Source organism: Thermobia domestica, chromosome 5 (genome assembly GCF_964235325.1).
Source record: "Thermobia domestica chromosome 5, izTheDome1.hap1.1, whole genome shotgun sequence".
Lineage (NCBI taxonomy): Eukaryota > Metazoa > Arthropoda > Insecta > Zygentoma > Lepismatidae > Thermobia > Thermobia domestica.
This window is the reverse complement of record NC_137458.1, coordinates 62,828,239-62,840,753: the sequence shown is the minus strand read 5'-3', so window position 1 is coordinate 62,840,753 and position 12,515 is coordinate 62,828,239. Positions and strand designations below refer to the sequence as shown.

General features: G+C 35.5%; 1 protein-coding gene across 1 annotated transcript; it reads left to right on the top strand.

Moving 5' to 3' along the window:
- The first annotated feature begins 781 nt into the window (after positions 1-781).
- Positions 782-7,361, top strand: LOC145685936 (uncharacterized). Its single transcript, XM_081758712.1, has 2 exons — positions 782-3,480; positions 6,359-7,361. The coding sequence occupies exons 1-2, from the start codon at positions 1,506-1,508 to the stop codon at positions 6,379-6,381; spliced, it is 1,998 nt and encodes a 665-aa protein (XP_081614838.1). The 5' UTR covers positions 782-1,505; the 3' UTR covers positions 6,382-7,361.
- Positions 7,362-12,515: the final 5,154 nt, after the last annotated feature.

Below are 12,515 nucleotides of genomic sequence, written 5' to 3'. Positions count from 1 at the left end.
TTTATGTATTATGTAACCCACCCAAGTTTCATAATAAAATGAAACGTTGTAAAGGAAAAACTTTTGTGAGATGAAACTCCAGTTTACTGTTAAGTTGGTTCTTTCTCTTGGAGTTGGAAGCACTGCTTAACCTTTGGTTGGATTTGCGCGAGTCGTCGATCGGGATGACGTCACGTTGCAGCCGAGGTTCTGGCTTTAAGCCTGAAGCGCTTTGCAGTGTATAAAATGAGGTAAGAGTGATAGGTCCTCTGAATGAAAAAAAAATGGGTCGTTAAAATTAATATTCTTTCCGTATTATCGTATAAATTTGTTAACTTCTTTTGAAATCTATAACAGTTCCTGGCTATGGTTGTTATTTAGAAGACATTATTATTATTCAATATATTTTGGAAGCACTTATTTCTAAAACATTGCGAAAGGAAAAGTAAGAAAGTAAAATAGTTAATTGAATAGTTCATGTTACTGGTTTTGTGTAGGCAGAATTAAGCCTTGAGTTAAAACATGTTGATTCTTGTTTTTCCTTGATAAAACTAAAGAAAAGTCGCCAGTCAGGAAGTTTAATATATTGAAATTACGGAAAATATTAAGGCTAGTGGAGACTTCAAATGAATGATTTATGTCTTTGGTCCGCTTTGAAAAGGAAAGAAAAAAAAAAAAAAGAGGAATCTATAGAGTTACAGATGAGCTGTTGCTCGTAACTCATATATTTTGACCCATATTGAAGGAATCATTTCCTCCCACATTTTCATTCCAAAGAAAGCCACTTTGCAGTAACTTCGAGTTCCATACATTTTTGATTATATTGTTATATAGGTTTCTAAATTCTATATTTTGGATTTACGATTGGTTATAGTATTTACTTCAGAAATTTTGTTACTTGGAAAAAAAAAAATCCTTTTGGGAAAAATGTTACTTGCTAACGGCGATTTCTATTAATGATATTATTACTTGTTAAAATTGTTGAATGTTTTCTATATTACTATTTATATAACACGTTTCGGATTTGTTATAATAAAATTTTCCATTTTGTTAGAAAACTTTTTCCATTTTCAAGTAGTTGTAGACAAATTCCTGATTATCTTAATAGTGATATTTTTGCATACAGTATAAGCCTTTTCCAGTATTGAACCTCACTCTTCACGTCGTCATTATTCTCAGCCGTGGGGGAGTGGAATTCTCCTTTCTCTCTCCTTTTAAAATTCTTATATTCTAAAGGGGGAAGTGGGGTGACGTCCGTTCTCGCAGGACTGTGGGTAGTGGGGGCTATTTAAAGATTATATGTGTATCGTTCATCCGTTACATATATAATTTTTAAATAAAAATAAATTTTATACACTGCCCTGGAAAGGCAAATTTATGCTGGCTTCGAGGTCCGGTTCGGGGAGGTCCAGCAAAAGTGTTCCCCTTTATATTCTAAAATTTATGTATATTTCTTTGGTCAAATTAACCTCTAAATTAAATAACATATTTTCATTATTCTATGCCTTTCTTGTTGAGTAATATAAATGTTGTATATGAATGTTAATGTAAAATACTTAATACAGTGTTGCCGGGGTCGGATACAAAATTTATGGTTTAGTAGGTCATTGTGTAATAAGCAGATAATTATTGATAAGGTTGTAAAAATAGTAGTAATTATTCTTTTGGTTTCTTTGTGCTTAATATTTTGTGGTGTGCTTGTAAGGATGGCACAGTCAAAGGAGACGCATGTAAAGTCTAGATTTTCGGATTCTTCAAGTTCTAGTGGGGATGAATTTCTTGGATATTCTTATGAATTTAGTAATCCTATGTTTGATCATTTAAGGCCTTCAGCCCATATTCAAGTGAATCCTCACGAACCTTTACTAGGTGGTCAAAGTAGACCATTTCAGAATCAAAATTTTAACGTGGATCCACAAAGTAATGTGGGACACAGTACACAGTTTGCGAATTCCTCGCCTAATTTAAGAGCAGGAGGGAGTCAGAGCTTTCAAAATAAATATAGAGATCGACCATTTAATATGGCAGCTTCATTAAATTTAAATTTTGAGAAATTTGCTTCGGAAGGAATCTATAAATCTTTGTTGCATGATATTAATAGTCTACCTATAATAGATGGTACCAATACTGAGTCTACATTTCAGTTTTTATTAAAACTTGATAGTATTGTCAGAGGTAAGGGTTTGCCTTTAGATCTTGTGTTAGTAGCTTGTCTTTCTCGTACAAAAGGAGAAATGCAAGAAGTTATACAATCGTTTATTGGGGACGCTTCCCCTTGGCAAACAGTTTGTAGACATTTAGTGGTGCGATTTATTTCCACTATTGGTAGAACACAATTCATGCGACTATTTTTCTACGTTCCCATGCGGGAGGATCATTCATTATATGAGTTCGTAGATAATAAATTATCGATTATTCACGTACTTGATATGTCCTTTGATGAAGCCACCATTTGTAGTTTAATCACTAATATGGTAACGCCTTCTGCCCATCAATTTCTAGTTGAAAGAGGTATGCCTATCGATTTAAATCAATTGTATTTAGCTGCAGAACACTATGACGCCTTGCATAGATATAGGAAAGATTATTATCGATTACGTAATCAAGGTAGTAGCGTACGGGACTTGGTACCACCCCGTAAATCATCTTCCTTTATCGGAGCGAAAAACACAAAACAGCAAGTAGTGTTGCAATCTCGTGAACCAATAAATTTGCATAAAAATTTAGTTTCTCCAGCTATGAAATCTTTACCATCTAACTATAAAAATTTTGATAAGGCGGAATTTTCTCATAACCATAATTTAGAATCTCAGTACTTAACTCAAAATAACTCAGATGTAAATCAGAATGATAGTGAATTGAAAAAACTATTAGCGATTCCTGTTTACATTACGGGCATGCGTTTTAAGTGCTTAATTGATACTGGGAGTACGAACTCTTATTTGGCTCGACATCTTTATGATGAACTTAGAAAAAAATGTAAAATAAGAACAGAAAAGGTGAACGTTCAGACGATTGGCTTAGGAAATGTACAAGTAACAGTGGATATGAGAGTAAGACTATATTTTAAAATTGGAAGACACCAATTTAGTGAAATTTTCTTCATCGTGGACTCTAATGAGTTTGATCTTCTGCTTGGAAATGACTTTCATACAAAATACAATTCCGTGATAGACATTGCTGGTAATTTATATAATATAAAAGCTCGGAAGTTAGTGGTTCCTATGATCCGAGCTGATGAACTTTTGTGTGCCCAGACTTCTCTCGCTTCTGCATATACTTCTAGGAATGGGGTGAGTGGAAAGCAGCCGCTATGCGACCTTGGTTGTCCGAAAGCTACACCTCAGCCTAGATCTTTTGGTAATTTCAATCAGAGTTTGACTCCATCGACATCAGTAACCAGAGACAGCGGAGTTAATACCACGTTTGACCCAGAAGTGGAATTCGTTTTTGATCAGTCCATATTGCATCCACCGGAGACTAAACCGGAGGAATCTCAAGGTAATTATACGGTTCCTGATCAATTATTACTATGTGATTCTAATTTACAGGAATATGTTAATAACTTGTTAACTTCATATTCTGATGTTATTGGAAACAAAATTGGTAGAGTAAAAAATTTCACTTACAAAATTGAACTTGCCGCTAAAACTCCCATTCGATTGCAACCTTATCAGCTTCCAACGCATAAGCAAAAGGAATTAGATTCTTTTATTGCACAGCTTTTAAAAGACGATATTATAGAGGAAGTAGATTATTCTCCCTACACGTCACCCTGCTTTCTAGTAACAAATTCAGACGGAAGCAGGCGGCTTGTAATTTCATACGGAGAGGTGAACAAAAAGGTGATGGTAAACAGCTATCCTTCTCCTAACATGGAGAATGTAATATCTAGTATTTCGGACAACAATATCTTTTCAAAACTTGATTGTAAATCTTGTTTTCATCAAATTCCTCTGTCTGAAGAGAGTAGAAATATTACTGCTTTTGTGACAAAAAACAAAATCTATCGATATAAATCGGTACCAATGGGATTAGTATTATCACCTTTTGTTTTAAGTAATTTGATGTCAAAAGTCTTTGAAGGGTTAATTGGTAAGAATTTAGAGATATATTTTGATGACATAATTTTATTTAGCAAAGATATTGAGAGTCATAAAGCTCTATTAGAGGAGGTATTATCTCGACTAAGAAATTGGGGAATTACTATTTCAGAAAAGAAGTCCTGTCTATTTCAAACTAGTATTAAATATTTAGGGTTTCGTTTTGAAAATGGCAACATGTCAATAGACCCTGAGAGAATTAAAGCTATCCAGGAGATACCAAAACCAAAGAATAGAAAAGGAGTGAACAGAATATGTTCATTTTTCTCGTTCTATTCTAAATTTATTTATGGGTATTCAGAGTTAATTGCTCCCCTTCAAGAATTAAGATCTGTAAAAAAGCCTTTTAAATGGACTAAAGTTCATGATGAAGCCCTACAAAAATTAAAGGATGCCTTTTGTAGTCAGGTTATTTTAAAAGTCCCAGATATGAATTCCAACTTCGTAATACATTGTGATAGCTCTTTGCGTCATTTTTCTGGGGTTCTCAGCCAATATGATTCGGAAGGGAATCTTAGACCTGTATCTATGTTTAGTCGGGCAATTCCACAATCTGACTGGAGTAAAAATATATACGAGTTAGAACTTAAGGCTCTTTCTTTATCTTTGGAAAAATTCGAGTATTATTTGGCAAATCCCTTTGTAGTATATACTGATAGTAAGAGTTTAACTTGGTTACTTAATAACCATAAAAGACAAAGGAGATATGGAACCATGTTAGAGAAAATCTCGAGGTTTAAATTTCGTATAGTCCATGTAAGATCAAAAATAAATAGTATAGCCGATTTCCTTTCAAGGGTTGGAAACCATCTAGAATTCTATACAAAAGATGAAAATACAATGGAAGTCGTAAAAGATCATAATAAAACAGTAAATTTGTCTTTCATTAATTTTTGGCAAAATCCTGTGATTAATGTACCTCTTACAGATCACCAGAGGAAGGATCCTGAATTAAGAGAGATTATCAATAGGTTAGAGCAAAAGGAAGAAGTTCCTCCGTATGTATTAAGAAATAAGATCTTGTTAAAAAAGACTAAAGGTAAAGGGAATAATGGATTTAGAATTGTAATACCTAATTCTTTAATTCAGTCGATCATTGAGTATTCTCATTGTCCAATAATTCATGGTGGGCATATGGGATATCGAAAAACCATTGCTAAGGTCGCTGAAAAGTATACCTGGCCTACTTTATATTCTGACATTAAGAATTTTATACAATCTTGTCATTTGTGCCAAACCTGTAAAGATTCTAATCGAAAACCTATGGGTCAATATTTTACAAAAAAGGTAATGCACCCAAATTATACTTGGTTTATTGATATTGCAGGGAAATTGCCTAGTAGTTCTGGATTTGAATATATTTTAATTGTCACTGACGCTTATAGTCGTTTTGTCTTTTTAGAACCTTTAAGACGACTAACCTCAAAAATCATCTGTAATAAGTTGCAGGAATTATTTCTTCGATACGGCTTTCCTGGTAAAGTCCTAAGTGATGGCGCTTCTTATTTCGTGAGTGATTACTTCTTGAAATTCTTGTATAGCTATGGTATACAGAGTGTAAAATTCTCCCCATATAACCCACAATCGAACAGAGCCGAACGTACGGTGAGATCGGTTAAAAATTTAATTCGTATTTATGTTGATAAGTCTCAACAGAATTGGGCCCAATTACTATCTAAAATTGCTTTTACTATTAACATAAGTATGAATGAAACTACTGGGACCAGTCCATGTGAACTTTATATGGGACGGAAATTTTACCATCCATTAGATGTTAAATGGTTGATGGATTTAGATCTTTTAGACGACGACCAGAATAAAGAGCAAAAATTAGTCAATATAAATAATAACATTGAACGCGCTTGGAAACATAGTGCGAAGGTATATAGTCAAAAACATAATCCTGTTAATTTAAATATTGATGATTTAGTATTGGTTAAAAGGTTCATGAAAATTTCAGCAGAGAAACATTTCAATCCAAAAATCGCCCCTCAGTGGGAAGGCCCATATCGCCTTATTTCTAAACCTACACCAAATACAGTTTGGCTAGAAAATATTGAAAGACCATATGTTCATATAAAACGCCATGTTCGTTTTTGTAAGAAATATTTTCCACCAAGACAAGTTAATCAACCTAACCCATAAGGTAACACAGAAAAAAGATTTGATATGAGAATTGAGGTTAAGTAAATTATTAATATTGTACTTATTTATATATTTTAGGATGTTTGTTCGAACAAATTTTGTGTTTTGTATATTTTTTTTTATTCCTGCAGGAATGCCTCGTCCGAGAAAGTGAGAGGTCAACCCTTTTCATTTTGTAAATACCTCATCATCATCCTTTGTGTATGTTATGTAAGGAATTGGAAAATTTACTGTAGAAGTTTGTAAAGAAGGCGTTAGCATTTGAATATTTATGGAAGATTTGGTAATGTATTGAAATTATTTTATTATTCAACTTGGGATTTGTTATGGTTAGGAATTTTTTTTTGACCGACCCTCGGATATTATGTAACCCACCCAAGTTTCATAATAAAATGAAACGTTGTAAAGGAAAAACTTTTGTGAGATGAAACTCCAGTTTACTGTTAAGTTGGTTCTTTCTCTTGGAGTTGGAAGCACTGCTTAACCTTTGGTTGGATTTGCGCGAGTCGTCGATCGGGATGACGTCACGTTGCAGCCGAGGTTCTGGCTTTAAGCCTGAAGCGCTTTGCAGTGTATAAAATGAGGTAAGAGTGATAGGTCCTCTGAATGAAAAAAAAAATGGGTCGTTAAAATTAATATTCTTTCCGTATTATCGTATAAATTTGTTAACTTCTTTTGAAATCTATAACAGTTCCTGGCTATGGTTGTTATTTAGAAGACATTATTATTATTCAATATATTTTGGAAGCACTTATTTCTAAAACATTGCGAAAGGAAAAGTAAGAAAGTAAAATAGTTAATTGAATAGTTCATGTTACTGGTTTTGTGTAGGCAGAATTAAGCCTTGAGTTAAAACATGTTGATTCTTGTTTTTCCTTGATAAAACTAAAGAAAAGTCGCCAGTCAGGAAGTTTAATATATTGAAATTACGGAAAATATTAAGGCTAGTGGAGACTTCAAATGAATGATTTATGTCTTTGGTCCGCTTTGAAAAGGAAAGAAAAAAAAAAAAAGAGGAATCTATAGAGTTACAGATGAGCTGTTGCTCGTAACTCATATATTTTGACCCATATTGAAGGAATCATTTCCTCCCACATTTTCATTCCAAAGAAAGCCACTTTGCAGTAACTTCGAGTTCCATACATTTTTGATTATATTGTTATATAGGTTTCTAAATTCTATATTTTGGATTTACGATTGGTTATAGTATTTACTTCAGAAATTTTGTTACTTGGAAAAAAAAAAAATCCTTTTGGGAAAAATGTTACTTGCTAACGGCGATTTCTATTAATGATATTATTACTTGTTAAAATTGTTGAATGTTTTCTATATTACTATTTATATAACACGTTTCGGATTTGTTATAATAAAATTTTCCATTTTGTTAGAAAACTTTTTCCATTTTCAAGTAGTTGTAGACAAATTCCTGATTATCTTAATAGTGATATTTTTGCATACAGTATAAGCCTTTTCCAGTATTGAACCTCACTCTTCACGTCGTCATTATTCTCAGCCGTGGGGGAGTGGAATTCTCCTTTCTCTCTCCTTTTAAAATTCTTATATTCTAAAGGGGGAAGTGGGGTGACGTCCGTTCTCGCAGGACTGTGGGTAGTGGGGGCTATTTAAAGATTATATGTGTATCGTTCATCCGTTACAATATCTTGATAAAGAAGTTTCGTTACAGAGGTGGGTAAAATTTATAATTTGTAAAGAAACCACTTTGGAGGGTAATATGAAATAGTCGGGTAATATCGAATACAAATGCTATATAGAAAAGAAATGATTTTTCTATTCAACATACAATGAATACAGTGACAATATATGAAAATTCTGAATACCAAGCCATAACTGATTTTGATTACTTGCAAAAGTCATAAATTTAATACTCTGCTTCAGGATCGGCACAGTCATTGTGTGCTAACATTAAACATGATGAACGCTAGACCCAAGCTCACCCCTTGTATCATCAGACAATTTGCTGTAATAAAAAATACAGTTAGCATTGTTGTCATCATAAATGTAAGTTATGTTTAATTGTCCATACCGATAGATATTTTTGTAATCGGAATATCATACGGAATACGGAATACCATGCTTTTCTTGCAAGTATTCCATATTGCCCTCCACGCCAGCTTGGAAACAAAAGAGTTGTTAAAAGCATTGGAAGGTGTATAGGATAATGGCGCTTATCAAACTAGCACTCTGTATATCCAACGTCATAGTAAATAAAGAATTGTTGTTCTATTACATTTCAATAGGAAAATACAAGTTGTAAACCACTTACCTGTAAAAGTATTCCTGAATAAGAAATCAGATTTTCACGTCTACCAACACAACGAATGTCACAATCACATGGAGACTGACTGTAGAGCATCATGGGGACGTGAGGTAGTAGTTTCTTTCCTCTCCGCTTGGAAGCAACACATCACAGGCGAATTAATGAGGTATTCCATATTATCCGACTATTCCATAATACCCGAACTTCCTCTATTTATATACATATATGAAAAGATGGGTCACCTTCAGACTTTCAAAAATTTCTCCCGACCTCAGTTTTCAAGATACAAGAACGAAATTTTGCGCATGTATTATGTATATAAGAAGATTTTTTTAAAAAAGATTCAGATCCCTACGTGAACCCAGGCCCGGGCCAGAGGGGTACAAAAATTTCGATTTTTTTTCGAAAAATCTCATGACTTTTTAAAAAATGTTCTTATTTCTGGTGTATAATACCGACAAAAGAGTGGTACCATTGGAAAGTATGATCTATCCTGAGAAAAACGAGGTATGAATCACGATCCTACGATAAATAGTAAGGAAACAGTAGCTGTTTGAGTGAAAGTCTAAAATTTACCTCAAAAAGTGGAAATCCTAAAAAGTTAAACGCCGATTTGAAAACGGTGCTTTTTATCGAATAAGAAGGCTGTTTTTAATATTGAATTAAAGGCACGACGTAATTTACGACAGTAATTCTTGCTCCTCTTTGGTGATTCTTCCTCAACTGGATTATATTGGGGGGGTGAGGACCCCACCTTTAAATATTGGGGGCCAAAAGTGCCCTGCCCCCCCAAAGTCGGCGCCTATGCTTATAATAGTAAATAGAAGAGTCAACATTCAACTACCGCCAACTGCGCGGTCATGATCTTGGTTCCCTGGAACTTTCGCAGTGAGAGAGCGCTGCAGTGATTGACGAACAAACCTTCCCTTTCATTTTTCACAGCATATGCAGCTCTCTGTCAGACTTCAAATTTTGTTAACCACACAATGACCTGGATACGGGTTTTACTTTTCTTTTTTCGCTTTTAGTTTGAAGGCTTAAGTCAACTTAATTTCCAAAGTTAAGGAATTTTATAGTCACGATATCATAAATTGAATGCACGAGTTTAGGAAACGTTGGAATCTTTCCAACTCAATTCGATGTCGGGGCCGCGGTGGCTCAGTGGTAGAGCGTTCACCTCTGGTGCTTGGAGTCCCGGGTTCGATCCCAGCCCCCGCCAAGTGAACTTTGTGGTGGACAAACACCGTGTGCGTGGGTTTTCTCGGGGTTCTCCCGTTTCCTCCCACTTTCTTCATTCCACCATTTAATTCATTACTCATCATCACCGTCTCCTTTAGCCTAACCGGCATAACCGTGGGACGTAAAACTCAAAGGTTTCAATTGGATGTTCAATTTAGCACACTGCTAGGTAACTTCCTAACTGAAACTGGTTAGAACATTTTAGTATAAAATAATGAGATGCTACATATACTGCGTTGGTACGAATGAAATGTCATTTCCAGGTGTCCAACCCAAGTGTGGCATTTCCAAAAGGCCAGAAAATTAAAAGAAAAACTACAATACCTGGTTAATTAAAATAGTCACTGTCTCCAAAAATCAATCTCTTGCCATCGCTCAGCTAATAACGATTCCATAGGAAAATAGGTATTTCCTGGTAAATTAAAATAGTCACCGTCGGCAAACAAAACACTTTTGCCATCGCTCAGCTAATGACGATTCCATAGGAAAATAAGTATTTCCTGGTAAATTAAAATAGTCACCGTCGGCAAACAAAACTCTCTTGCCATCGCTCAGCTAATGAGGATTCCATAGCAAAATAAGTATTTCCTGGTAAATTAAAATAGTCACCGTCGGCAAACAATACACTTTTGCCATCGCTCAGCTAATGACGATTCCATAGCAAAATAAGTATTTCCTCGTAAATTAAAATAGTCACTGTCGGCAAACAAAACTCTTTTGCCATCGCTCAGCTAATGACTGGATTCTATAGCAATATAAGTTTACAGTTTACAATCAAAAGTGGTCCTCAACTGGACATTGTATTACAGAATCGTTAAGGCTGGTTTCCCTCACAAGACTGTACTAACATGCCGAAAGAGATAGTACTTAGAGGGAGAGAGATTGAGGGAATGCGATGGATGAGGAAGAATTTTATACAGCAAGTGATGGAAGGGCTATCCCGTACTTTGGGAGATAATAGTGTTTTACAGCATAAGGACAATATGTCTGGTTGTTTGCGGACAAGTTTGCGGTGATTTAGTGTGTTTCAGCAGTGTAACGATCTCCATTGGTGGACCCACCCTCCTGAAAAAACTTAATGAATCACTTCGACTAATGATCACCATACCGCCAACAAAACCTTCTGTGGGTAGAAAGGTGGTCTAGGAAACCCATGGACGTCAATCAAGACCAAACCATAGTCCCGATCGTTTACAACTGTCGTGGCAGATTCATTTTTTAGCTGGAGTGGCAACGAAACACAGGAAACTTTCTCGTTAATTCTTCTTCTGAGAGAACTACACATCTCCAGAAGGCAATTCCTGTTAGCTGATGTTAACTCATGTAGCACCTATGTGTTTCATGTCTTCATCACCGATTTCACGGATCTGCCGAACGACAGTGGTGTATGTTTAGTTAGTCTCTAATGACATAATCAATTTTCCAAGGATCTGCTTCCACGGTGTTCCTGAGAGGTCATGCGAACATGATGTTAGTCGGTGAACACAGGGCTCATTTTCCAATGCTGTTTCACCGGAACCAATTTTGTCAAATCAGCGGCAAATGGTACGTTCACTAGTCATCTATAGTCCAAATGCACTTTTAGTGCTTTTTTTTATGACGTTTTGTGCAAATCACTAGCGATTGGATATTCTAAATATGCACCTTCATACGACCCTGTTCCGCAGGGGAATGTGATGTAGGAGCTACACGGCACATAACTAAAACGGTATACGACAGAAATTTTAGATCAGAAGCCTGTTTCTGTAATACTCCCTTTCTGTTCTGTCCTGTACGCATGTAATTTTTCCACAGCGCACTATGGGTAACAAGTCTGTTTGCTGGATACTGAATTTATGACGTTAGACCAGGGCCATAACTTATGGGGGGAAACTGCTCCCAGGGAAGCTCCCCGCCGTTCAAGGGCAGCCCACTTTAACACAAGATTTTCTTACTGCATATATGATACGAATATAAAAATTATAAATGAAGCATCAAACAGGTTCACTACATTACATAAAGAAAACAGCATACAAAAGGTAAATAAAACAAAAGTGAGTCGTGGGCCCATTTCAGCAAAAATTGTCTACCATTAGGGGCCCTAGAAATAATATTTATTCGAATTGCTTTGAGATTTTTCAATATTGTTCTCTTAATTAATTTGTTGTGTATGGAACGGGCACAGGGGTGTAACCAACGGCCCCGCAGACCTTGCCGTGCGAGAGGGCCCACAGGCTCCGGGGATCCATAAGGAGAAAGATGGAAAGAGTGGAGACAAGAATTTAAAAAACAACTTTTTCTAGGGGGCCCAAATATGCGTATTAATGACTGCCCCCCTCCAGAAAAATCTAAGTTACGGCGCTGCGCTTCATATTTCCAACCCATGGGTTGTGTTGCTGAGGTGAATTCTTACCAACCGAATCGTCGGGACATTTCATGTGAACCAACCTTTTCGTTATATGTATGAAACATATAAAATCAGTTTAGTTATCAAGAGAATGGATTACAGGTTCCGAATAAGAGATAGTGGTAGAAATATAGAACGATAAAACAACATTTTGAAAACATATATCTTCACTTTTATATGTCTTAAAGGATAATTTAAGTTTTTCTTCTCTTTCGGAGATACTAATGGTAACAATAAGCAAATATTTTATGTAACTATCAATATAACCACTGGCGCAAATTCCGGGAAGGGATGAGGGGGTCATATACCCTCCAATCTTAGAATGAGGGGGACTCTCCCCCCAATAATTCAATTTGAAATGTTTTTTGGGGGGAGGGAGAAATGT

What these genes read in the sequence shown, in the direction of transcription:
- LOC145685936 (XM_081758712.1), top strand. Translation starts at nt 1,506, where the DNA reads ATGTTGTATATGAATGTTAATGTAAAATACTTAATACAGTGTTGCCGG. An exon ending in TAAACCGGAGGAATCTCAAG is followed by an intron (nt 3,481 to 6,358) that starts GTAATTATACGG and finishes TTATTCCTGCAG; the next exon opens with GAATGCCTCGTCCGAGAAAG.